The 27,622-nt window shown below is 43.4% G+C and overlaps 2 protein-coding genes across 2 annotated transcripts in view; one reads left to right on the top strand and one right to left on the bottom strand.

Annotated features, from left to right (window-relative positions):
- The first annotated feature begins 69 nt into the window (after window positions 1-69).
- Window positions 70-19,306, top strand: LOC134672808 (fatty-acid amide hydrolase 2-like). The gene is made up of 12 exons (XM_063530768.1): window positions 70-134; window positions 3,934-4,197; window positions 8,211-8,337; window positions 9,102-9,273; window positions 11,440-11,564; window positions 12,390-12,479; window positions 13,524-13,669; window positions 14,082-14,164; window positions 14,452-14,638; window positions 17,373-17,495; window positions 17,766-17,903; window positions 19,016-19,306. The coding sequence occupies exons 1-12, from the start codon at window positions 96-98 to the stop codon at window positions 19,160-19,162; spliced, it is 1,641 nt and encodes a 546-aa protein (XP_063386838.1). The 5' UTR covers window positions 70-95; the 3' UTR covers window positions 19,163-19,306.
- A 2,919-nt stretch (window positions 19,307-22,225) lies between these two features.
- The window catches only part of LOC134672810 (S-adenosylmethionine decarboxylase proenzyme), a 71,948-nt gene continuing 66,551 nt past the window's right edge, over window positions 22,226-27,622 (bottom strand). The window contains exons 6-10 of the mRNA XM_063530770.1: window positions 25,948-26,040; window positions 25,142-25,297; window positions 24,032-24,034; window positions 23,788-23,975; window positions 22,226-23,116 (exon numbers count right to left, since the gene is read on the bottom strand). Of these exons, the coding sequence (XP_063386840.1) occupies window positions 23,841-23,975; window positions 24,032-24,034; window positions 25,142-25,297; window positions 25,948-26,040 (387 nt within the window). The 3' untranslated portion in view covers window positions 22,226-23,116; window positions 23,788-23,840. The remainder of the gene's footprint in view (window positions 23,117-23,787; window positions 23,976-24,031; window positions 24,035-25,141; window positions 25,298-25,947; window positions 26,041-27,622) is intronic.

Raw genomic sequence — 27,622 nt, 5'->3', positions numbered from 1 at the left:
TTTTAACGTCTTTAGCTCTAATTTAATTTAAATATAACTTCAGAAAGTTGTTATATTTATTTGCTCTAGGGCTACGTCGTGTGATTGAACGGAAAATGAGTACAAACAAGATTGACAACGGAATCAAAGAAAAAGTAAGTGAAACTATTTGAATACACGAAGCCGCATTTTTATTTATTTACCAGTTTATCCGTGCGTGCTTAATGCATATTTATACTGGAATTATAAGTGCTACATTTAATTATTCACGACGCAGTATGTCAATGAGTTGGATGTATCCATGAAAAGAAGGTAGATTTGTTTGTCTGATAGTTTTACAGCTACCTATACTTCGTTTTTTTAGCATTAGAAATTAGGTAAACAATCTTGATGTGTCTATTAATTGAAAAACACATTTTAAAAATAAGTTACGCCAAATATGTAACAATTATGAATCTAATACGATCATTTCATATTCTACTGCTTTGATAAGTAATAGCTTTATATTTTTATAAAGCGTTTTTCAATTAAAAGACACGTCAAGATCGCTTACCTTCTTGCAAGTTCTTTCTAATGCTAAAAAAAACGTAGTATAGTGTCCAGTCGCCATCAGATATATTGGAGCGGCCGAGGTGCTCCAAAATATCTAAACATGCAATCTATCGCCTTGACAATAGGGGTGGGTAATAATTATAGTCGAGTGTAGTTTAACCACCACAACAGATTATAAACAAAATGCCAAATTCAACATGCTTTTATTTGAAATTGATCCTTATAGAAATATTCATTTGCCCAAAGCGACGGACAACGAGACAAGAACAAAAATTCGCATTTGAATATAAATAAGATTAGACTCGCAACCTGGAACTTGGGGTCCCTTACGGGCAGAAGCCAAGAATTGAGCAAAACTCTAAAAAGAAGGGGTATTAACATCTGCTGCCTCCAAGAAACAAGATGGAAGGGCTCAAAATCTAAAGACATCGGCAACGACTACCAGGTTCTGTATCATGGTACAGACAATCAAAGAAATGGTGTGGCAATTGTTTTGGATAAACATTTTAAAACCCGCATAATCAATGTCACGCGGAAAAGTGATCGTATAATGGGCATTAAATTAGCTTTGGATGACCAGCAAGTTACCAACATTATATCAGTCTATGCCCCACAGACGGGCTGCACAGAAGTTGAAAAACTGGAGTTCTGGGAGGACCTGGATGATCTGATGCACAACATACCACGAAACGAACTAAAAATAATAGGAGCAGACCTAAATGGTCACGTAGGAGCCACTAATACATCTGGTGGGCTGGCCCACGGCGGGTATGGAATTGGCGAAACCAACAAGCAAGGGGAGGATATCCTAGAATTTTCTTGTAGACACGCGCTATCATTGATAAATACCAACTTCCAAAAAAAGCAAGAACATCTTATCACTTACAAAAGCGGAGGCCGGACGTCGCAAATTGACTATATTTTGGCAGATATGGTGCTCAAGAAGAAATTCAAAGATTGTATGGTCATTCCGGGCGAGCCCCTCGCAACACAACATCGCCTTCTTGTTGCCAGAAATTCAAAGATTGTAAGGTCATTCCGGGCGAGCCCCTCGCAACACAACATCGCCTTCTTGTTGCCGTCTATGCTTTGCCAAAGCCGATAAAAACCATAGTCAACCGAACACCAAGGACAAAATGGAAGGATCTGAACGGCCCCAAAGGCACACAACTGAGGACTGCTGTAATAGAATACCTCGAAACCGACCTTAGCGTAAATTACAGTAGTGCCGAAGACATGTGGTCAAAGTTCGAAACACGATGTAGAGCCAAAGCCGCAGAAATACTTGGAATTTCTAAAGGGCCTTTCGGGAACGGTAAAGATCCAAACTGGTGGAACGACATAGTGAAGGACTCCGTGGCCAACAAAAAAGCGTGTTTCAAAAAGTGGCAAAGATCGCAACTTCAAAAAGACAAGGACCTATACATGGAAGCAAAGAAAGATGCGAAAAAATGTGTGGCACAACAAAGAGCACAGAGCAATCAACTTTTCTACAATAGTTTGGAAAATGCTAAAAACGCAGATGAAGTACTTAAAATAGCGAAATCGAGACACAGAGCAACTATGGACATAAAAGTTAATAAATTTATCAAAAGTAAAGACCAACAAATTTTAACAGATAATATCCAAATCAGAAAAAGGTGGTTCGAGTATTATGAACGACTTCTAAATGAAGAATTCCCAAACGAAGATCCGACGCCATGCAAACCTACATATGGACCAGTGCCCGAAATAGGGAGGGATGAAGTTAAACACGCGACGATGAAAATGAAAAGTGGAAAAGCTACAGGGCCGGACGAGATCCCGGCGGATCTTTGGAAGGCTCTTGGGCCGATAGGCGTAGCGTGGCTTACAAAGCTGTTTAATATCATCTTAGCAACCAAAAATATCCCAGATTCATGGCGTCAAAGCTTTTTACTGCCTTTCTACAAGAATAAGGGTGATGTGGCTCTGTGCGAGAACTATAGAGGTATAAAACTAACCTCACATACGCTTAAGATATGGGAAAGAGTTCTTAATAAACGAATCTTAAACATCTCTCAAACGTCACCAAATCAGTTCGGCTTCACAGCATCCAGGTCAACCATTGACGCGATACAGACTGTTAGGATCATGATGGAAAAATTTAGAATCAACAAAAAAGACCTACACCTAACATTTATAGACCTAGAAAAAGCCTTTGACCGTGTGCCCCGTAAGCTTGTATGGGAGGCTCTTCGTGCCCAGAATGTCCCTGAATATTACGTAGAACTTGTCCAAGACATGTACATTAAGGTCAGGACGAGAGTACGAAGCCTAGCAGGCATAAGTAGAGCTTTTGAGGTCAAAGTAGGCGTTCATCAAGGATCCGTGCTCAGCCCCCTGCTATTTAACCTGGTCATGGATTACCTCACCAGAAATATACCATCTCCACTGCCGTGGACCATGTTGTACGCGGATGACATAGTTCTAGCTGCCGACACCGCAACAAACCTGCAGGAACTTCTGAACATATTGTGGACACGAGCACTTGAAAAGCACGGCCTGAGGGTTAGTAGGAGTAAGACGGAATACCTGAAATGTCCTTTCATCAGAACTAACATACCGGAAACCATCTGTATTGGAGACGCGCCTGTCCCATCTGTAGAAAGGTTTAAGTACCTAGGCTCCATACTTACACCCGATGCAAATGTCGATGCTGACGTGGCACACAGAATAAACGTCGCATGGCAAAAATGGCGATCGCTTACAGGTGTATTGTGCGACCCACGTATCCCCATAGAAACAAAGGGACAAGTTTATAAAACGGCAGTCCGTCCCGCGCTACTTTATGGATCTGAATGCTGGATAACAAAGAAAATTCATGAGCAAAAGGTACATACCAACGAGCTGAAGATGCTCAGGTGGGCGGGAGGTGTAACCCGGCTAGACAAGATACGTAATGAATATATACGCGGTAGTTTCAAGGTTGCACCAATCGCAGACAAACTTACCGAAAACCGCCTTCGTTGGTATGGCCACGTTAAACGACGGGAAAACGATCACGTAGTACAAGTAGCCCTCAATCTACCAGAGGCCGCAAGAGGCCGCGGCCGCCCGCCTTATACCTGGTGGACAAGTATAGAAAGAGACCTCAAGAAAGCCCAGGTGCCCCAACAGACAAGCCAAGATCGTAGGACTTGGCGCAGGACAGTGAGGAGACCCGACCCCAAATAATGGGAACAGGAGAGGAAGAAGAAAGAGAAATATTCATTTGTTAACAATTATGGTATTTTCTTATGATTTAGTCAAGTAGATTCATATTTGTCACCTGCTAAAACAGGACTGTATTTTAACTCCAAGAAATATTACATAAAAGTGTATTTTTTGTGCTTTTTAATATTGCTTGTATTGTATAAAACCTTAATTCTTTATTCTTTTCAGAGACCCAATAAAACTACAAAAATACTCAAAGGCATGGCTTTCAACATGTTGAAACATGCATTCCTCTTCTTCCGCTACTACCTGGACCTGGCGATAGACTTGGTCTTTGGGTTCATCTGGGACGGAGAGCGCCAGGCCATACCAGACCTAGAGGCAAGGCATGCCATGCTGGCGGAAAGTGCCGTGGAGCTGGCTAAGAGAATCAGGAATAAGACATTGAAGTCTGAGGAATTGGTGCGAGCTTGTGTGGAGAGGATACAAGCTGTGAGTTTGATATATTAAGAAATTGCAAATATATTGATATGACATGTAAAGCTTGCAGCAGCAGTAGGGAAGAAAGCAATGTGTCTTACTTGAAAATTTTGTTGAGTTTATTTTGAACACCTTTTTTTTAAAAATAGATTTATCCAAAATAACTCTTATATACTAATTTAACATAGTGAAACAGTGAACGAAAACCACGTACGGTTTATCTGCCGCCATTGTCGCTCCTTTACATTCTGGTTGGTAGCTATATCTAACTAAATGTATAATAAGGAAAGGAAACTTACTTCTGTTGCTAACTGTACTGTGCACTAAGTGTGTAGGAATTAAAGAATATAAATAAAATGCAACTTTAACTACCTATAATCTTATATCCACTTGTCCACGTATGAAAACACTACAAACAGGTTCAAAGTTCAAATTAGTATGTACCTTAATACTAATTTCAATTCTTCAAGTTTGTTTAAAAATATATTTATTTTTTATGTATAAGTACCTAAACATTTGGTGAATAGATTCAGGTGTTACTTTGTGGAAATCTATGTTAATGAAACCAAAATATTACTTTTCTAATCCGCGAAAAGTACTTATTACTTACTTACTTGCGAACAAAGTCACATTCTTTTTTATCTAGCATAATTAACTCGAGCTATGACCTCATTTGCTTATCTGAAACATGGCTGAACCCTGACTTTTATAGTAGTGAGTATTTTGATAGCAGGTATGAGGTGTATAGACGGGATCGAGCGGGGCGAACCGCACAGCGCGGAGGAGGCGTGCTTGTGGCGGTGCGGCGCGGTCTCGGTGTGTCGCGCCGGGACGAGTGGTGCGCGGCGCAGCGGCACGAGGAGCTGTGGCTCACCGTGGAGCCGCGGGCCTGCGCCGGCGCCGCGCCCCACTCCCCGCGCGCCTCGCCCCGCCAGCCGGCCGACCGACCGAGGGCGCATGGGCCGCTCTTGCATATTGCTTGTGTTTACTTTCCACATAATGACAGTCATATGTCATATGAATTCTCTGCGTTGCTTTTTTGATAATGCTGCTAGGATAATGAATACCTACCCAGATGATATTTTCGTTTTAGTAGGTGATTTTAACGTATCTTATGCCTCATGGTCCCCGTGTGAGGTTTCAAATCGCCTCAATATTGAGACTAATGGAGATCCAACAGCTATAGTTCTTTCCGATTTCGTCGCTCTAACTGGTGTTAGCCAATATAACAATTGTTCTAATATAAATGGACGTGTGTTGGATTTAGTAATGGCCAATGTAGATTGCACGGTTGGTGCCTGCTCGTCACCGCTTACGCAAGAGGATCCGCAGCACAAAGCGTTGAATATTTCACTAGCGCTAAACTTAATGAGTTATTTGCCGCGCTTACTGCCCAATCAATGTACTAGGCCGATTTTTTACCGCGGCAACTATGACCTTATCCGCAAGGAATTATCTGAGACCGATTGGTCGTGTATGAATAACATGAATGTTGAGGAGTCAGTTACGTATTTTTATTCGGTTCTTAGAACACTTATTCTCAGGCATGTTCCACATAAAAGCGTTAGTAGTAATACTGGATACCCTCCTTGGTTTTCTCGTGCACTAATAAAAGTTCGCAAACAAAAACTATCTGTCCATAAAAGGTGGAAAATATATGGTAATCCCCTGGATAGGGCGGAGTTTAATTTACTGAGAAAAAGAGAACACAAATTAGCCACCGAGTGCTATAACAATTTTATTTCGTTGGCTGAGGATAGAATACACAGTGATCCTACTTATTTTTGGTCGTTTATGAAGTCAAAATTCCCTAGTAATTGTGTACCCGACCAAATGTCTTACCTTGGGGAAGTTTCTAAAGACGGTAACATAATTAGTATTTTTTTTAATAGATATTTTAACTCTGTGTTTGTTACTGATTCTTCTACCTTACCCGATTATTTGCATGTAGCTAATGACTCCTTGATTGATCTTAATACCGTTGAAATCTCCGAGGATTGCGTTTTTAAGTTTTTAGAGAAAGTAGATATTAAGAAGGGTAGTGGTGCCGATTTGATCCATCCCCTTTTCATCAAAATGTGCGCCCGTGAATTGACAGTGCCTTTAACTCGAATCTTTATTAAGTCCTTTTCTCATGGTCAGTTTCCCTCTTCTTGGAAAAAAGCCTTGATAACACCAATTTACAAAAGTGGTGATGCGAACCTAGTCACTAATTACAGGCCCATTAGTAAATTGAACATATTTGCTAAAATCTTTGAGAAGATCGTTTACAACAAGATTACTTCTGCTTTCTCTCAGCACATTGCCCCTAGCCAACACGGTTTTTGTCAAGGTCGTAGCGTGGATACAAATCTCCTGACCTTTACCGATTTTATTATCAATAGGATATCTTCTGGCTGTCAGGTGGACGTCGTGTATACCGATTTTTCGAAATGTTTTGACAAAATTAACCATAATAATTTAATCAAGAAACTCTTTGAGCTCGGTATACACGGCGACCTCCTTAGATGGATAAAGTCTTACCTGTCAAATCGCAGTCAGGCGGTTGCCTTGAAGGGTTATACTTCTTGCTTTCTTCCTATACCTTCCGGAGTACCCCAAGGATCACATCTTGGTCCCTTACTATTTATCTTATATGTCAATGACATGGCAACCTGTTTTCGAAACTCTGAGCACCTCGTCTATGCAGATGACACTAAAATCTACAAAGCTGTGTCATCGGAAGCAGATTGTCGTGCATTACAGCATGATTTGGATAACTTTTCCCTCTATTGTTCAGATAATCATCTTTTCTTGAATAATGAAAAATGTTTCATAATCAGCTTTAATCGTAAAAATGATCCGTTAATTTTCAATTACACCTTAGCTGGGAAAAATATAGCCCGGGTATCTTCCATTAGGGACTTAGGTGTTACTTTAGACTCACAATTAAATTTTAGTTTACATATTGATAATATATGTAAGCGGGCTTATAAGAAGTTAGGGATGATTCTCAGGATCGGACAGCCTTTTAGGCGCCCTAATACTTATAAACTATTATTCTACTCCTTTGTTAGGAGTATACTTGAATTTGGTTGTGTTGTGTGGACACCTCAGTATCAAGTTCATATTGATCGCCTGGAAAGGATCCAAAATATTTTTCTAAAATCTCTCTGTTACAGAACGGGCAATTATTTCGAACGTACTTCGTTAGCAGCGAGGCATTTTTGTGTTCCTTCCCTTTATAAACGAAGACACTATTTAGATGTAATGTTCTTATTTAAAATTCTTAATGGAATAATAAAATGTCCGAATCTCTTAGAATTAGTCACTTTTGGTTGTCCGCACCTCCCCCTACGTTCCAGATCTCTATTTCATATCAGCTTTGCTCGTAAGAATTACTCTCGGCACACTTTTTTCAGACGAGTCCCTAGTTATGTTAATAGGCACTTACATGACATTGATCCTTTTCACTCTTCCTTGTCTAGTCTCAAAATTGAACTTAAGCGTAAATTGTTTTAGTTTTAAGTATTAAAAATCGTTTTAAATGACAAAATGTATAAATGTAACTTTCAGATTGTCCTACCTACCAACTAGTACAATAAATTGATGACAACTTATCCGATAATACTAAAATAGATATTGATCTTGAACTTATTTACCAATTTTCTACTTACCTACCCTACTATAATCTAAAACAATATTGATTTTGTTTGGAAGACTGGTAAATACAGTTTAAGTAGATATGGCTCATAATTACAATTTTATTTTTTCTTTCTGCGGTTATTATGTATGTTAACATTATATACCTACTCATTAATGAACCTCCAGGTCTGTTTCTTAAGTATGTTACGTACACTACATTGTACTAAAAATCCATTTGTATTATGTGACTGTTTGTGTTCTAAAAAAAAAAAAAAAAAAAAAAAAAAAAAAAAAAAAAAAAAAAAAAAAAAAAAAAAAAAAAAAAAAAAAAAAAAAAAAAAAAAAAAAAAAAAAAAAAAAAAAAAAAAAATCTGTTTATGAAAATTATTAATTGTCTGTAGGTAAATCCAGTGTTAAATGCAGTAGTCGACCAGAGGTTCGACGAAGCATTAAAAGAGGCGCGCGAAATAGACAAGCAGATAGAAAATGGCCTCCCAGATCAGTATTTCGAACAGAAACCCTTCCTAGGTAAGTTTTGTGTTTAGTTATTTATTTATAGTTTATTCCATAAGAGCGCGCGCAAGATTTGTACACTGAAAAGACAAAATCTCAAAATGATCCGCGCCAGCTTTCGTGGATCAATCTATGTAGGTTTTTTTATTACCTGTAATCATTATTGAAATATATTCTAAAAAGTGCTAGCCTAACGGGATCTAAACTACGGATAGCGTAGCCCTAATGTGAGTTAATTTGGACGGGTAAAACGCGATTGTATGTATACAACTGTAGTTTCATTAATGTCATAAAATACTCATTAAGAAGTAATGTAGTATGTACGTGCTTCAATCTCATCCATAATTTTTCGACTTTTCACTTTCTCCGCGATTCTAACTGTTCCGCTGCTTCATTCGCGAAGTAATAAACAGAAATGATCCAAATTCCTACTTTCTAGTCGGCCGCAAAATCCTCACAGACTGACCGTCTCCGTTACTAAAAAAAAACCGCGAAATTTAAAATGTCTGTAAGGGATTCTTGATCTCCTTTTGGCGCCTACGTTTTATAAATTTATTCACGTATGTACATAATATGTTCACGTTTTAAGCAAAATATAACTTGCAGTCGATTATTAATAAAATGATACTCAAGAAATATTATCTATGGACTTTTTCAACACACTTGCTCGTAACGTGGAAGTTCTAGGCTTTAGTTTATATCCCAGTCGATAAAAGTCAAGTGAAACTAACCGTGAATTATTTAAAAGTGTTGTTATTTACATTGTTTTTTGTTCAAAGGCGTCCCATTCACGGCCAAAGAGAGTCATGCAGTAGCCGGCCTTCTCCACCCACTGGGCATCTCACACCGAGCCAACGTGCGGGCCACAGAGGACGCGGAGTGTGTCCGCCTGCTGAAGGCCGCCGGAGCCATCGCTGTGGCCGTCACTAATGTGCCCGAGATTAACAAGTGGTAAGATATGTACCGGGCAGCTCACACCGAACCAACGTCCGGCCACAGAGGACGCGGAGTGTGTCCGCCTGTTGAAGGCTGCGGGAGCCATCGCTGTGGCCGTCACTAATGTGCCCGAGATTAACAAGTGGTAAGATATGTACTGGGCAGCACACACCGAGACAACGTGCAGGCCACAGAGGACGCGGAGTGTGTCCGCCTGTTGAAGGCCGCTGGCGCCATCGCTGTGGCCGTCACTAATGTGCCCGAGATTAACAAGTGGTAAGATATGTACCGGGCAGCACACACCGAGACAACGTGCGGGCCACAGAGGACGCGGAATGTGTCCGCCTGTTGAAGGCCGCCGGCGCCATCGCTGTGGCCGTCACTAATGTGCCCGAGCTTAACAAGTGGTAAGATATGTACTGGGCAGCACACACCGAGCCAACGTGCGGGCCACAGAGGACGTGGAGTGTGTCCGCCTGCTAAAGGCCGCCGGAGCCATCTCTGTGGCCGTCACTAATGTGCCCGAGATTAACAAGTGGTAAGATATGTACCGGGCAGCACACACCGAGCCAACGTGCGGGCCACAGAGGACGCGGAATGTGTCCGCCTATTAAAGGCCGCCGGCGCCATTGCTGTGGCCGTCACTAATGTGCCCGAGATTAACAAGTGGTAAGATATGTACCGGGCAGCACACACCGAGCCAACGTGCGGGCCACAGAGGACGCGGAATGTGTCCGCCTATTAAAGGCCGCCGGCGCCATCGCTGTGGCCGTCACTAATGTGCCCGAGATTAACAAGTGGTAAGATATGTACCGGGCAGCACACACCGAGCCAACGTGCGGGCCACAGAGGACGCGGAGTGCGTCCGCCTGCTAAAGGCCGCTGGCGTCATTGCTGTGGCCGTCACTAATGTGCCCGAGATTAACAAGTGGTAAGATATGTACTGGGCAGCACACACCGAGACAACGTGCAGGCCACAGAGGACGCGGAGTGTGTCCGCCTGTTGAAGGCCGCTGGCGCCATCGCTGTGGCCGTCACTAATGTGCCCGAGATTAACAAGTGGTAAGATATGTACTGGGCAGCACACACCGAGACAACGTGCGGGCCACAGAGGACGCGGAATGTGTCCGCCTGTTGAAGGCCGCCGGCGCCATCGCTGTGGCCGTCACTAATGTGCCCGAGCTTAACAAGTGGTAAGATATGTACTGGGCAGCACACACCGAGCCAACGTGCGGGCCACAGAGGACGTGGAGTGTGTCCGCCTGCTAAAGGCCGCCGGAGCCATCTCTGTGGCCGTCACTAATGTGCCCGAGATTAACAAGTGGTAAGATATGTACCGGGCAGCACACACCGAGCCAACGTGCGGGCCACAGAGGACGCGGAATGTGTCCGCCTATTAAAGGCCGCCGGCGCCATTGCTGTGGCCGTCACTAATGTGCCCGAGATTAACAAGTGGTAAGATATGTACCGGGCAGCACACACCGAGCCAACGTGCGGGCCACAGAGGACGCGGAATGTGTCCGCCTATTAAAGGCCGCCGGCGCCATCGCTGTGGCCGTCACTAATGTGCCCGAGATTAACAAGTGGTAAGATATGTACCGGGCAGCACACACCGAGCCAACGTGCGGGCCACAGAGGACGCGGAGTGCGTCCGCCTGCTAAAGGCCGCTGGCGTCATTGCTGTGGCCGTCACTAATGTGCCCGAGATTAACAAGTGGTAAGATATGTACCGGGCATCTCACACCGAGCCAACGTGCGGGCCACAGAGGACGCGGAGTGTGTCCGCCTCTTGAAGGCCGCCGGCGCCATCGCTGTGGCCGTCACTAATGTGCCCGAGATTAACAAGTGGTAAGATATGTACCGGGCAGCACACACCGAGCCAACATGGGCCATTCATTGTTAATTATTAAAAATAAAATTAACATTTTGCTTTTGCACTTCTTGATTTTTTGAATTCATCAATAATACCACATATACCTATGTATCTATTCGGTGTATAATTTTTATCACAATCAGTCGTAACATATGTGCCATTTTCAACCAAAAGGATACTCATTGTCAGTTGTCAATAAGGCACTATTTCCTTATGGCATATATTTAACTTGAAATAAACCTTATCTACAACCGACAATGTGGTGCCTTTTGGTTGAAAACGTCACATATATGTATTATGTTTTGCAGGCAAGAGACCCGCAACATGGTGTTGGGCCAGACCCGCAACCCGTACCACACGGGCCGCACCGTCGGCGGCTCCAGCGGCGGGGAGGCCGCCCTGCACGCCGCGCTTGCCTCTCCCATCTCCCTGTGTGAGTTAGATGTACATACCACAGAATAAATAATAGTACTAGGCAAAGAAGACTCACTCTCTAACAAAACGCGTATGTTACGATCAGGACAGATATGGCCGCTAGGTGGCGACAGCGCCACGCGCGGCTTACGGCTAGCCACTAAAATTGGTGTGGAACGGATGTACTTTTAGCTACCTGTAGCAAAGCGACGAAATCGCAGAGTGAGCCACGCCTGGTTGTACAATAATTCACTGGCAATTTTTAGATAAGACCCTTAGGGCCCCTTGCACCATTCACTAACCCGGCCTCAAACCTGGAGTTACCATGGTTACCAGTATAATTTGACACTGGGTTAACGGTTTAACAGATTAACCCCGGGTTAGTGGCATGGTGCAAGTGACGCATAGAGATCACGCCTTCGAATTTTTGCGCTGCGCATGCCTGAATAAACGTGCGAACCTTCTATTCGCACAATTTGCCTATCTTCCTATGATAGCGAGTGGTTCAGGTAAAAAAAGTATTTCATTTGAAAATGTAACTTTTTAGGGTTCCGTGCCCAAAGGGTAAAAACAGGACCCTATTACTAAGACTCCGCTGTCCGTCTGTCTGTCACCAGGCTGTAACTCGAGAACCGTGATAGTTTTTCTGTTGCTGCTATAACAACAAAAAAAAAAAAATTAAGTGGGGCCCCCATACAACAAACGTGATTATTTTGTCGGGTTTTGCGTAATGGTACGGAATCCTTCGTGCGTACTTTACCGTTACCCTAATAACGAGAGATTTTTTCGTGCACCGAGAAATTATAAATATACTGATATGTAATTAGCAGGCTTTATGTTTTAGGCTCTGACATCGGCGGTTCGACGCGGATGCCGGCCTTCTACTGCGGCCTGTTCGCGCTCAACCCCACCGCCGGTTACACCAGTCTTAAAGGTAAGCATCTGAACTCAGTGGTCCAGGTAGTCCACAATGACTACCTATTATTATTCACGTGTTACTGTAGAGAAAACGTACGTTTTGTACATACCGCAAGACTCAGTGATAGAATAGAATAGAATAGATTTTTATTCGTAAACACACAGACAATAGACATACATAGAAAAAACATGGCGAAAAATAAAGTGTCACGAAATGGTCCCATCTCAGCATGTTGCTGGCGACTTCCAGCGCTGATCTTCCGATGAGACCATCAAGTGATGAATATCGGGACAAGAAAGTATCCTATGTCTTTTCCAGGTTATATATTATAAGCGTGTTGAATTTTATCGAAATAAAAAAAAACATTTTGCGTGAAGTGCCTACATTCAAACATACTAACTTTCACATCTATACGTATTAGTAAGTAGTAGGATTAGCCTTTATCACACATTACCCTTTTTACTGGGATTCGGATATAGGAACTCCAGCTTCGTAGGCAGAGTCACTATCCATTAGATAAGATAAGATAATATTTATTCATTTAAAACTTATGCTAATTTGATTTATACAATGGTTATTATACAATTTATACTTAAATACTAGTTCATTCATGGATTCAGGTTAAGATAGGTACAGATCAATTTAACAACATTAATACCGATACAAATGTGTATTTCCTGTCTCTAATGGAAATTTGAACAATACCTACACTAAGTAAACATTTACTTGTATCTTAGGTATGCACGTTTTGTAGGTCAGTGTATAAGTGGGGAAGTGCTTACCAAACAAGATGATTATTTATTTATAATAACAAAAACTATAAAACTAGAAGATATTCTACTCTTTAGATCGTTAAGTGGTGACATACTTAGCAATTAGTTTGCACACACATATAAATCTTTCTTAACTTCTATGTGACTATTTCTAGTAGTCTTTCTGTGTTCTTGCACGTCATGCCAATGAGCAACGTTTGTACCGCTTTTATGCAGACTTTACTGGGCATTGGGTAAATTAGGCTAGGACCCGAGAAAGTTTCACTCAATATTCCGATTGTCTCAGGGTCCGCGTTGCGCACCGGTCTGGACCCCACGATGGCTTCCATCGGGTTCATCAGCAAGCACGTCGAGGACCTCGCGCCGCTCACTAAAGTGGTCGCCGCCGACAAGGCCAAGGACCTTGGCTTGGACAGAGAAGTTGACTTGAAGGTAAACTTACAATATCCTAGTTAAACTCCTGACAAGATGGCTTCCATGTGCTTGATTAGCAAGTAATGTAGAGATGGAGATCTCGCGCTGCTGGCTAGAATAGTCGCCGCCGACAAGGCCAAGGACCTTGGCTTGGACAGAGAAGTAGACTTGAAGGTAAACTTACAATATCCTAGTTAAACTCCTGACAAGATGGCTTCCATGTGCTTGATTAGCAAGTAATGTAGAGATGGAGATCTCGCGCTGCTGGCTAGAATAGTCGCCGCCGACAAGGCTAAGGAATTTGGCTTGGACAGAGAAGTAGACTTGATTTGGAGGTAAACTTACAATAGCTTAACACAAGAGCGCCGCGAGACTACCCGCCCCTCTCTAATTAATACTTTTATTAATTTTGAATTTTTTGACTTCACAGAACTTGAAGGTGTACTACGTGGAGACGGCCCAGGACCTGCGCGTGAGTCCCATCAGCGCCGAGCTCCGAGAGGCCATGAATCAGTGAGTGGTTCAATTTGGTCTATGTTTATTTTTTATAATTGCTAGGGTTGCTGTCTTTAGGAAATATGTAAGTCAAAAGAGAGGAGTATTTCTCTTTGTTGCTGTTTGAGAGGCTTCAAATCTTTACGTAGCATTTTGAAATGAAATTGTCTGGTTATCTAAAATATACATTAGTCTAGCAGAATTTATAATGTAATTTCATATTAATTTATGAGAATAAATATCTAAATCTATGTCATAATCTTTTTTTATATTTCAAATAAACGATGTTGAATATAAATTTCCAGAGTAGTGACGAAGCTGTCAGACGTGACCCGCCTGACTGCGTCATCGCCGCAGCCCTACTACCACCGCGGCTTCGACCATATGTTCGCATTGTGGAAGCACGGCATGACGAAGGAGACTGAGAACTTTCCGCGCATGCTCACTAATAATAAAGGGGAAGCTCACGGACTCACAGAATTAGGGAAAAAGGTAATTATTCATATTTCCAGAGTAGTGACGAAGCTGTCGGACGTGACCCGCCTGACTGCGTCATCGCCGCAGCCCTACTACCACCGCGGCTTCGACCATATGTTCGCATTGTGGAAGCACGGCATGACGAAGGAGACTGAGAACTTTCCGCGCATGCTCACTAATAATAAAGGGGAAGCTCACGGACTCACAGAATTAGGGAAAAAGGTAATTATTCATATTTCCAGAGTAGTGACGAAGCTGTCGGACGTGACCCGCCTGACTGCGTCATCGCCGCAGCCCTACTACCACCGCGGCTTCGACCATATGTTCGCATTGTGGAAGCACGGCATGACGAAGGAGACTGAGAACTTTCCGCGCATGCTCACTAATAATAAAGGGGAAGCTCACGGACTCACAGAATTAGGGAAAAAGGTAATTATTCATATTTCCAGAGTAGTGACGAAGCTGTCGGACGTGACCCGCCTGACTGCGTCATCGCCGCAGCCCTACTACCACCGCGGCTTCGACCATATGTTCGCATTGTGGAAGCACGGCATGACGAAGGAGACTGAGAACTTTCCGCGCATGCTCACTAATAATAAAGGGGAAGCTCACGGACTCACAGAATTAGGGAAAAAGGTAATTATTCATATTTCCAGAGTAGTGACGAAGCTGTCGGACGTGACCCGCCTGACTGCGTCATCGCCGCAGCCCTACTACCACCGCGGCTTCGACCATATGTTCGCATTGTGGAAGCACGGCATGACGAAGGAGACTGAGAACTTTCCGCGCATGCTCACTAATAATAAAGGGGAAGCTCACGGACTCACAGAATTAGGGAAAAAGGTAATTATTCATATTTCCAGAGTAGTGACGAAGCTGTCGGACGTGACCCGCCTGACTGCGTCATCGCCGCAGCCCTACTACCACCGCGGCTTCGACCATATGTTCGCATTGTGGAAGCACGGCATGACGAAGGAGACTGAGAACTTTCCGCGCATGCTCACTAATAATAAAGGGGAAGCTCACGGACTCACAGAATTAGGGAAAAAGGTAATTATTCATATTTCCAGAGTAGTGACGAAGCTGTCGGACGTGACCCGCCTGACTGCGTCATCGCCGCAGCCCTACTACCACCGCGGCTTCGACCATATGTTCGCATTGTGGAAGCACGGCATGACGAAGGAGACTGAGAACTTTCCGCGCATGCTCACTAATAATAAAGGGGAAGCTCACGGACTCACAGAATTAGGGAAAAAGGTAATTATTCATATTTCCAGAGTAGTGACGAAGCTGTCGGACGTGACCCGCCTGACTGCGTCATCGCCGCAGCCCTACTACCACCGCGGCTTCGACCATATGTTCGCATTGTGGAAGCACGGCATGACGAAGGAGACTGAGAACTTTCCGCGCATGCTCACTAATAATAAAGGGGAAGCTCACGGACTCACAGAATTAGGGAAAAAGGTAATTATTCATATTTCCAGAGTAGTGACGAAGCTGTCGGACGTGACCCGCCTGACTGCGTCATCGCCGCAGCCCTACTACCACCGCGGCTTCGACCATATGTTCGCATTGTGGAAGCACGGCATGACGAAGGAGACTGAGAACTTTCCGCGCATGCTCACTAATAATAAAGGGGAAGCTCACGGACTCACAGAATTAGGGAAAAAGGTAATTATTCATATTTCCAGAGTAGTGACGAAGCTGTCGGACGTGACCCGCCTGACTGCGTCATCGCCGCAGCCCTACTACCACCGCGGCTTCGATCATTATGTTCGCATTGTGGAAGCACGGCATGACGAAGGAGACTGAGAACTTTCCGCGCATGCTCACTAATAATAAAGGGGAAGCTCACGGACTCACAGAATTAGGGAAAAAGGTAATTATTCATATTTCCAGAGTAGTGACGAAGCTGTCGGACGTGACCCGCCTGACTGCGTCATCGCCGCAGCCCTACTACCACCGCGGCTTCGATCATTATGTTCGCGTTGTGGAAGCACGGGATGACGAAGGAAACTGAGAACTTTCCGCGCATGCTCACTAATAATAAAGGGGAAGCTCACGGACTCACAGAATTGGGGAAAAAGGTAATTATTCATATTTCCAGAGTAGTGACGAAGCTGTCGGACGTGACCCGCCTGACTGCGTCATCGCCGCAGCCCTACTACCACCGCGGCTTCGATCATTATGTTCGCATTGTGGAAGCACGGCATGACGAAGGAGACTGAGAACTTTCCGCGCATGCTCACTAATAATAAAGGGGAAGCTCACGGACTCACAGAATTAGGGAAAAAGGTAATTATTCATATTTCCAGAGTAGTAACGAAGCTGTCAGACGTGTGTGTCAGAGAACTTTCCGCGCATGCTCACTAATAATAAAGGGGAAGCTCACGGACTCACAGAGTTGGGCAAGAAGGTACTATATTCTCAAAAACGTCTGGCAATGTGGACTTAGCTAGCTTCATATTAAAGTAAACAGACTCCTTAAGCATGTCCATTTGAATTTATACTCAAGCCAGCAAATGCCTTCATTCCCTGTCTCAACATTAATGTGCTGTTTAGTGTTTAAACTTATTTTAACTCAAATGAATTTTTGACATCACATCTAGAAATGTTATCTAGTTATCATCTAGTTTTTTTTATTGTTTGTTTATGAAACGACACACTGACCAGAGTATCAGTGTGATTATACGAGTATCTACGTGAAAATACGTTAGTGAAACTATAAAATCCATTTAAATTGTTGCAGCTGATCGGCACGTCTCCATACACACTGGCGGCCATCATGAAACTGTTGGATGAACAAGTCCTACCACCGGTTAATACTGAGTGGGCTGAAGCGCTCACTGCCAAGATGGTGGAAGATCTTACGGTAATATATTTATCAGTTTTACCCGTAACCAGGTGTGGTTCACTTCGCGATTTCGTCGCTTTGCAACAGGTAGCTACAAGTACATCCGTCCCACACACAGACCAACCTCTGTGGTCCCACACCAATTTTGGTGGCTCGCCATAAGCCGCGCGTGGCGATGTCGCCACCTAGCGGTCATATCTTTTCTAATCGCAACTGACGCGTATTGTTAGAGAATAAATCTTCTGTACCTAGTACTATTATTTATTCTGTGATATTGGTGTATTTCAGACTGTGTTAGGCGACTCGGGCGTTCTCCTGTTCCCGTCTGCACCCATGGTAGCGCCGTACCACTACTCGCTGCTGCTCCGGCCCTTCAACTTCGCGTACTGGGGCGTGCTCAACGCTATCAAGTTCCCCGCTGCTCAGGTATTATATTGAAAGAAAGAAATATTGTACCTATTGTGGTTAATTCGTTCAATGTGTATGTACAGTCAGGTACAGAGACTCAGCAGCTCTGTACATTAGGTATTACAATTACACTATAGTTCGTTTTTTAGGGTTCCGTACCCAAAGGGTAAAACGGGACCCTATTACTAAGACTTCGCTGTCCGTTCGTCCTTCCGTCCGTCGGTCCGTCTGTCTGTCACCAGGCTGTATCTCACGAACCGTGATAGCTAGACAGTTGAAATTTTCACAGATGATGTATTTCTGTTGCCGCTATAACAACAAATAGTAAAAACAGAATAAAATAAAGATTTAAATGGGGCTCCCATACAACAAACGTGATTTTTGACCAAAGTTAAGCAACTCAGTCAGTACTTGGATGGGTGACCGCTTTTTTTTTCCTTTTTTTGTTTTTTTTTGCATTATGGTACAGAACCCTTCGTGCGCGAGTCCGACTCGCACTTGCCCGGTTTTTTAGCATTAGAAATAAGGTAAACAATCTTGATGTGTCTTTTAATTGAAACACATTTTAAAAATAAGTTACGGCAAATATGTAACAATTATGAATCGAATAAGATCATTTATATTCTTCTGCTTTCATAAGTAATAGTTAGTGATTTTTAAAAAGCGTTTTTCAATTAAAAGACATGTCAAGATCTCTTACCTTCTTTCAAGTTCTTTCTAATGCTAAAAAAACGAATTATAGTTTAGGGAGATCTATAAATTACACATGAAGCCTTAATGATCGCAGCAATAAATTGTGGCACCCTCTGACATTGACCCACATTACATATTTACTTTTACACCAGTGGGGCGACACTCCTCCTTTCGGGCCTTCTCGGCTCCGTTCGGCTCAGCATTGCTCCGAGCAATTATTAGGGTTGACACAACTTAACCTCCTTTTGCGTGCACAACCACAGATAAGACAATTACTTGAATTTTGACAATCCGAAATAGCCGAAAGGAGTAGTGCCATATATTACAAAGGGATAGCATGATTGGTCCCTGAATCGCTGTCAAACTTCGGTTTTGTAGAAAGTGTCATTTCTGTACGGTAGTACTATTATTTATTCTGTGCCTACACCTTATTCCAGGTGCCATTGGGTCTAAACTCGGCCGGCATCCCGCTCGGCATCCAGGTGGTGGCGGCGCCGCGGCAGGAGGCGCTGTGCCTCGCGGCGGCGCGCCACCTGCAGGACCTCTTCGGGGGATACAAGCCACCCTGCGGGGTCCTACACTAACCACTTAAAAACATTACTTAATGAGCTTGAAGCAAAAGGTTGCGTATATAGTCTGTACCTTTAGGTATTCAAATAAAAGTAAACAAATAATTTGTACATTTTCGGATAGTTCTAAAATTTATTGGTACTTTAACCTACATTATTTGATCATTTAATAGTTTTATATACCCTCAACTGGCTTTATCGTCTGCGTCGCAACTCTCACATTCTCACCCTTCTTTATAACATTCTCTTCAACCCCACTACCCCCCCGTACCTTAAAGAACGTTTTAAATATCTCTCTTCTGCGCGGTGTGCGGAGAAGCATCTCCTTGCTCCTCCTTCTTCTTCTTCTAAATTTTATAATACCTCCTTCACTTTTCGGGCTGTTCGATTGTGGAATGCTTTGCCGTCGGATATAAGATGCGCCAAATCGCTTTCCATATTTAAAAACCTTTTAAAATCCCATTATCTGTCACTGCCTTAATTTGCCTTTATTTATTTATGTATGTATATATGTATATATATATATATGTATTTTATATATTTATTGTATTTACTTAGAATAATTCTTTAATATATCTTTTATATTTACTCTTGATATGTGAGGCTATTCTATTAGTATTCTACGTAATCTCGTATCTGCACTACCCGTTCATTGTTGTAAGTTATTGGTTTCCTGCTACCCAAAGGTTGTCTGGAAGAGATCGCTTTTGAGCGATAAGACCGCCTGTTGTTACCTAATGTAATATCTGTTCTTTTTCTGTATTCTTTTTCATTATGTGGTGCACAATAAAGAATATATTATTATTATTATTATTTGTATGTCTTTTCCATATCTCGGGACCATGGGGTCCCGGACCTTTGGGAGGCGTACGTGGGGCCGAAGCCAACAGCGCAGAGGCCCTTTAAGACACTTTAATTTAAGAGCAAGGGATACACATGGCGGATACCATCCCCGAACGCACAATGTGATACATCCGGAGATGGTCCCCGCCAGGTGCAAAGACTATTGCAGTGCAGCACTTTTGTACTGCGATGGGAACGAAGGTCATGGGCTATAGATTTGAAAGTTGGATGGACTGGATAATGGGCTATGGGAGAGACTAGCGGACACCTGCCGTGACAATCAGTCTCAAAATTGTATAAGACAGGTGGTGACTCGCCAACTCATTGAGTGGGCCCCGCAATGGCCGCACGCACAGTGCGACAACAGGGCAACACTTTGGAGCGGCTGTGAGGTTGTCGAGAGGTGAGTCTGCGGTAGCCAGATCCCGGTAATCCGTTCAAGGGCCGCCGGCGTTATGACATTTTACACTTCCAACCTGGAGCATAGGTCCCGCTCTTGCGACTCCACTCTGGCCGGCCAATCAAGGCAAGGACAGAGGCAAGGGCCAGATGAAAGTGCCCTCTGGAATAGGGGTCCGCGGTGTCGCCACTCAAAGGAGCCATTTGAAGGTAGATTATGTTTACTTTTATTTAAATACCTAAAGATACAGCGTATAGGTTGGAAGTAAATTTGATAGAGAGCGACGTTTTGGTTTTAGGCAACGAGAAATAATGGTCTGCAGTTTTAATTCAAAGTAACGACTACTGCTGATAACTAAAATTAACTATTTGGTTGCAAGTTGCACATGCATTCTTACTCGCTATAGGCCAGTCCTGACAGGACAAGAAAATTAGCAATTTGATTGTCAATCTCAATCTCGCGTCCACACGTACAATATAAGCGATAAACACATTTTATTTTTGCGTCTTATATGTATGTTATTCTAACAAAATTTTACCTAATCTGATTAAATTAATTGGTAAATTTTTCGCACGATTGTAGTTCTGCCTGGACTGGCCTTACTACAGAAAAGATGCGTTCATTTTAAGAATATACAGATTATGTGTAATGGTAGGATCCATCTGTCCAATAGGATAGGTGGAAGGTGGTGGAATACCATCCTAAGATTGAAAATCTTAATACTTTCTTGCATTTAAATGATTAAGTACTAAGTTAAGATTTTTTTAAAGTTTAACATTGAATATTTTTGATATTTGTAGACTGATATTTGAATGTGATTAATGTGATTATTATGGGTAGGTGCAAGTATTAATATTTAATTTATATATTTTGTCTATTTCTACATGTAATAAAATTATTTTTTTACTCTAGTTTTTTACCTTAAGAACCTTCCTAAATATTCGGATCTGTTTTAATTTAATGTTCCTGTTACTATTGCTTTGAGACGTAGATAGGTATTGGCTTATGGGCCAGCCTCAAACGAAACGCTGCCCTCCTAACGTCACAAAAACAAAATATAACACGCAAAACAGGGATTCCTAAATGAGACCTTGATGCTTCTTAGGGGGGGGGGGGTAATCCACATGTCCCATGTCATTTCGACAGTAGGTCAAAGGTATGTGGCAATTTTTCGAGCGATGGCGCCATAACCTTTGACCTGCTGTCGAGTAGATGGCGTTAAATTCAATATTTAACAAATTAACACCGGAGTGAAAGAATAAGGATCAAAGTCAAATGGCGTTCTAGCAGTTTTAATATTCTGTCGAGAGATGGTAGTAACGTGGCTATATAATTTACCATGAGAGTAACTATACCCTCTATTCTCTTTGATATTGGATTCGAATACGCACAACGAAGCGCCACGCTATTCTCTTTGTTACTAGATTTATTTTTATGTAATATGCTTGGCATTACACGTTAAAACAGTCTTTGTGAAATGTTAATCAAGCATGAAATCGTGTGCATATTAGCATAAAAATCGTATTAACCCCTTACTGAATGTAATAAAAAATATTTATTGAAATTTGAACTTTAATAGTTGCCAATAGAGTTGAATATCATATCCGCCATATACAACTTCGTATCACGATTGAGAAATTTTATGCCTTTAGATTCATAATGATATGCCTATTATGCTGTTGGATTTAAGTACCAAAATTGTTTATCTTAAATCAATTTTGATACATACTAGGTTTATTTATTTCATATATTTTCTTGCTAAATTATGTTGGATCAATATAATGTACGGGTTTAAAGGAATAGGATCGGGTATTAAGGATTAAAATGAAACATGATTGAGATAAAATCGTTTATTTGATTGGATAGTCCTCCGGCCGCCACTCTCGACGCTCACTACACATCCGCCTACCACTAGGGGGCTTAATGATATGTTACACAATTCTACAGACGAAATACACGCCCAAGTATCCGCTAAATGGAAGATTCGATTGAAAAAATACATTTCGATACTCGAACATCGACGTCCAGGCTACGCTAACAATAATATCACCCGGGAATCACTTCATCGGAATGGAACATTACATCACAACGGCCGCGCCCTACGCTAACTATTTACAATTAGTTTAGTTTGTACAGACCGCGGCGGGTCTCTAGTTTAGTTTAGTTTGTACAGAAGCTCCTAGGGGCTCACTACGGAGGCGAGCATCTAACACGAAGCTAAGGTGGCGAGCGAGGCTTCGGAAACCGTCTCACTCGGCCAAGTCCGGCACGTACGCTTCGAGCGTCACACGCTGCGGTTCGATACGAGCGTACGTCGCGGGGCTTCGGCTATTTAGAGGTCATATTTGACGAAACGGAACGCTTCCGCGGGCGTCTTTGACGTCCGACGACAAATATGATCCGCTAAAGCGGTGATGTCCAAACTCCGGCTCGGTCCGGCGACCAAATTGCATACAATTCGGGCCGGGCGGACGGGAAGTCGGGAGACCCCTGCCCCGGCCGGTGGGACGTCGGTAACACTAGTTCACTGTTCGCACCGGTACTTGCGGCGCAGAAGGTCTGCGCCGGGTTTGCGCGGTCACGCGCGCTGCTGGCACGCGCGGGCGACGGCGCAGGCGGCGCGCAGCAGCGAGGCGGGCGCGCGCGCGAGGCGGGCGAGCAGGGGCGGCGGCGCGCAGGCCGCCGCCCAGTGGTCCGGCGCTCCGGCTAGAATGCTGCTGATGTCCCTGTAAACAATTTATACTACATTGTAAAGTACAATACGTGTCATATACCTACATATATCAAAGAAAAAGTGACCTCTAGAATTGAGCCGGCGTCCTCTCTGCATTTGCGGCAGACGCCTAAAACCTTTCGGCCCCCCGAATCACGGCGGCAAAGGTAGAATATTCTCAAATATATGCAATTCCTTGAGCGCTTCCAGCGCTTTTTGGCCGACTATAAAGTAGGACATCACGGTTTGTACCTCCTATATTCAGAACCCCCTGTGTCCCACTGCTGGGCAAAGGCCTCCCCCCTCTTTCTCCACTCGTCTCTATTTAGTGCAATATCTGGCCAGCCTCTCAAAAAGGAGTCCAAGTTATCCCGCCATCGACGACGAGGCCTGCCGGCTCCCCGGTTAGACTCGTGGGGCTCCCACTCTGTGGTTAACTTGGCCCACAAGTCGTCCGGCATTCGGCAGACATGACCAGCCCAGTCCCATTTTAACTTACCCCCTACCTCCTACCCGCTAAATTCGGGTGATTCCGGACTAGCGAGAGAGATGGCGTTACCATTAATACTATTAGGAACTAAATTACATATTAATATTTGCCTAACTATAACTATGTACTTCGACATCAAATTTTAAACCATCAAAGTCAATTTAACCATTTTTTTTTAATCTGAAGTAATTCACCTGTAGTTGTGTCTAGTGCGGGTGTCGAGCTCGCGCGCCGGGAGTGACGGGCCTCAGCTCGGGAACTTGGCGAACAGCGCGTACTGCAGCTCGTAGTTGGCGAAGCGGCAGTAGTGCGCGTCCGTGGTGGAGTACTCGCGCAGCGACGAGTAGCGCTTCAGCGACCGCGGCTCGGTGGCTGTTGGCTCCTGTTGACAATAACATGACATTATTATTAAGAGTCCATATTATCCACAGACAAAACATCCTCTAGACCAGCGGTCGCCAACAAGCGGCCCGCGAGCCGCATGCGGCCCGTGAACCTCTCACTTCCGGCCCGCGAGCCCCTCTGGCAATTTAGTGTGTAATATTGTCAAACAACAATGTCTGATAAAGTCACACATATTAACAAAAGTGCGGCCCGCACCAACTTCCTAAACTACTATGTGGCCCTTGGCTGCTAAAAGGTTGCCGACCGCGGCTCTAGACTGAGCACAGTCGCGCTACCCCCTCTGCCACGCATACGGTAATTTTACTCCATGTTCAAGTCGAAAATGTCTTTGTGAGACGTCCGTGTCCTTGAACGGACCAATCACGACACGGGACTTCGCTCACCTCGTCCCGCGCACTCCCGCATTTTTGGCATCATCGGTTGCAAGAAATAATTGCTCTAAACTCGGTCTAGAGACTCTAGAGGATTCCTAGCCTATGATATTATCACATTGCCGGGCAATAACCTCAGACTTATTCTCCCATGTATCTCTATACATAGAAGTCTCCCGTCATTTCTCTGCAAAGGCGTCAACTCCATCTCCAACTGTGACACCTTACAATTTGTGAGAACCAGTGGGCGGCTACAATATATATACAACATACGCGTAACACACAGATTATCTTTTACTTTTAAACAATCAAATATATATTTCGGGTACCTTGGAAACGACTGTAACGATTTCGATACAATTTGCTATATGTATGCGAGGGTTTTCGGGGGCGAAAAATCGATCTAGCAAGGTCGTTCGTTTTTATATGTTTTTTGAGCAAAGCTGCGTGCAGCACCCGCGCGATGACGTCGTCGTAGCTCGCCACCGGGCAGTTGGACTCGAACGACACGTACGAGCACGACCGCTCCGGGGTGATGTGGATCGTCATGTAGCAGCCCTGGGACACAATGTTGTATGACTACTGACCGGCGTGGCGAACACGGTGAGCACGAACCGCTGCGGGCGGAAGGCGTGCAGCACTCGTGCGATGACGTCGTCGTAGCTCGCCACCGGGCAGTTGGACTCGAACGACACGTACGAGCACGACCGCTCCGGGGTGATGTGGATCGTCATGTAGCAGCCCTGGGACACAATGTTGTATGACTACTGACCGGCGTGGCGAACACGGTGAGCACGAACCGCTGCGGGCGGAAGGCGTGCAGCACTCGTGCGATGACGTCGTCGTAGCTCGCCACCGGGCAGTTGGACTCGAACGACACGTACGAGCACGACCGCTCCGGGGTGATGTGGATCGTCATGTAGCAGCCCTGGAACACAATATATGGTAAGATTTGAAGCCCAAATCACTGAATAAGTAATAGTAGGGTACCTACTACCATACAGAAGGGACACTTCCTACAAAACCGAAGTTTGACAGCGATTCAGGGACGAATCATGCTGTTCCTTTCTAATGTATGGCACTATCCCTTTCGGCTATTTAGGGTTGTCAAAATTCAAGTCATTATCTGTGGTCGTGCACGCAGAAGGACGTAAAGTGGTGCCAAGCCTAATAATGGCTTGGAGCAATGCTGAGCCGAATGGAGCCGAGTTTGCACGAAGTCAGGAGTGTCCCCACTAAAAATCTACGTATTTAGTCGTCAAATAACAAATTAAACACATCAATTAAACAATATTCAAGTCTTAAAAATAATCTAGAATATAGGAGCGGATTATTCGGGTCGGAATACTTTTGAGAAGAAGAGTCATCCGCAGTAGAAATAGAAAGCTTTAGGAATCACAAATGTTGATTTTAGTAGTCTAAAAACTCTTGACTGTAAATTTCTTGGGTGAATTGAAGAACAGCAATTGTACCCCAAAAAGAAGTAAATTACCGACTCCCCTGAACATGATTGACAGTGGACTCCAGATTCATCCACAAAAAGCTATTTACAAACGAGAATAGTTTGAAATTACTTACATCTTTATCGAGCCCGTTCATGGAGTACCCGCAGGGATCGAAGAGGAAATCGTCGATCACCATGCCTGGAATGATTTTGTCTATACCCGACACCTGTAGAAGAAAAACATAGGTTATTAGCATACCTACGATTTGGTCTTAGATAATGCGTAAGTGGAAGAAAGAGGAATGTCATACTATAATAAATAAATAATAATAAAATCATTTTATTTCGGATATAAATCCATAGTTGTTAGTTACAAACATTTAAAAATTACCTTATAAAATAGTGTTAGTAGAATTACAATGTAATCTTAACCTAATAGGCCAAGCAATAAGAAGTTATAGAGGGAAATGCTAGGAACACAATTTTTGACTACGTAACTTTGTTTGGACTAGTTAGGAGGTGAACATATCAAAAGTCCCCGGCCGTAGCCCCGGTGCTGGGGGGTAGAGGGGGGAAAGAAGGTCAAATTTTTCGGTTTTTCACTTATATCTTGGAAATTTTGCGTCTTAGCGACATGACTACTAAGACAAACCAAAAGCTGATAAAATTTGTTACAAGTTTTATTCAGTCAAGTTTTTCGATATCTTGAATAGTTTTTGAGACGTTTGAAACGTGCTATTTTAAAGGGGTTAAATAAAATTGCAAAGCTCCGGCTTGTTCAAAGAAAGCTATAGCACGTTAGCACAAAAACAATGAAATTAAAACAGTAAAAAATGTGGTGTCTAAAATTGCTTGCTAGAGGAACCTAATTTGGGAGATGAAAAAGCGAACACAAATTATATTATAGAAACTTTATTAATCCTAAGATCTTGCCAGTGGTAAGTTAGTGATTTAATCCTAACCTGCGAATCTGTGTGAACCTTTAACTTGATTTGACGACACCTAATTTTAGAACTTAGCTCAGTGGAAAGCTGGGCCGCTTAACAGGTCCAGAATAAAGCTTCACACAGAATTCTACTTATTTAAGAACTAATTTATTTTAATACTAAATAACTATGTACCAGGATTTTCAAATGTCTTTATCTTACTTTAGTGGTTGCTCAAAATTCTAAATTTACTCTAACTTTGCAGCTGGCGCTGATGCCTTACTAAATTAAATCATGGAAAGGACCGACCTCAGAATTTAAACGTTCCTCAGATGCAGCGGGGTGACAGGCTGCTTTCCCCGGTGAAGCTTGATGCTGAGCGGTGACGTAGAGCTCAGGGGCCGCGCACGTGGTACCAAAATGACGTGGCCGAGGCAGATGGCGTGCTTAAATTCGTCGCTCCAGGAGGTCTCCAAAACTAAATTGACTTCTAGGATTTTGAAGCTTTTGAGATAAATTACTCAACGCATGAAATAAATGAATGAATCAATGAATGAATAAATCCCGGCTCCTGAAAACCGAGAAAAGGTTATATTAGCCTACGCCCTTTATGGCCGCTAGAAAAGAGATGAAACCATTTGAAATTTGGCTCACCGCACTGGTAGCTGCTAAGCCTTCTGGCGGAGCGCTCCCTTCCCTCGAGCAGGAGTCTCTCTGCAAAGAACCAAAATCTGGTTAAGAACAAACCCACAACGTCTCGCGCCATTGTGGAGTTGATCACCACGAAATTTAATTTCTACTCACTCAGTGGAGCTTCCGAAGGACTCAAGCCGTTTCCATCTTTCAGACCACCATGCCGAAAGTGTGGTCTTCCCACAAATTG

The sequence above is a fragment of the Cydia fagiglandana genome, chromosome 17, assembly GCF_963556715.1.
Source record: "Cydia fagiglandana chromosome 17, ilCydFagi1.1, whole genome shotgun sequence".
Classification (NCBI taxonomy): Eukaryota; Metazoa; Arthropoda; class Insecta; order Lepidoptera; family Tortricidae; genus Cydia; species Cydia fagiglandana.
The sequence above is the reverse complement of the archived record's forward strand: the minus strand, read 5'-3'. Positions and strand labels throughout refer to the sequence as shown.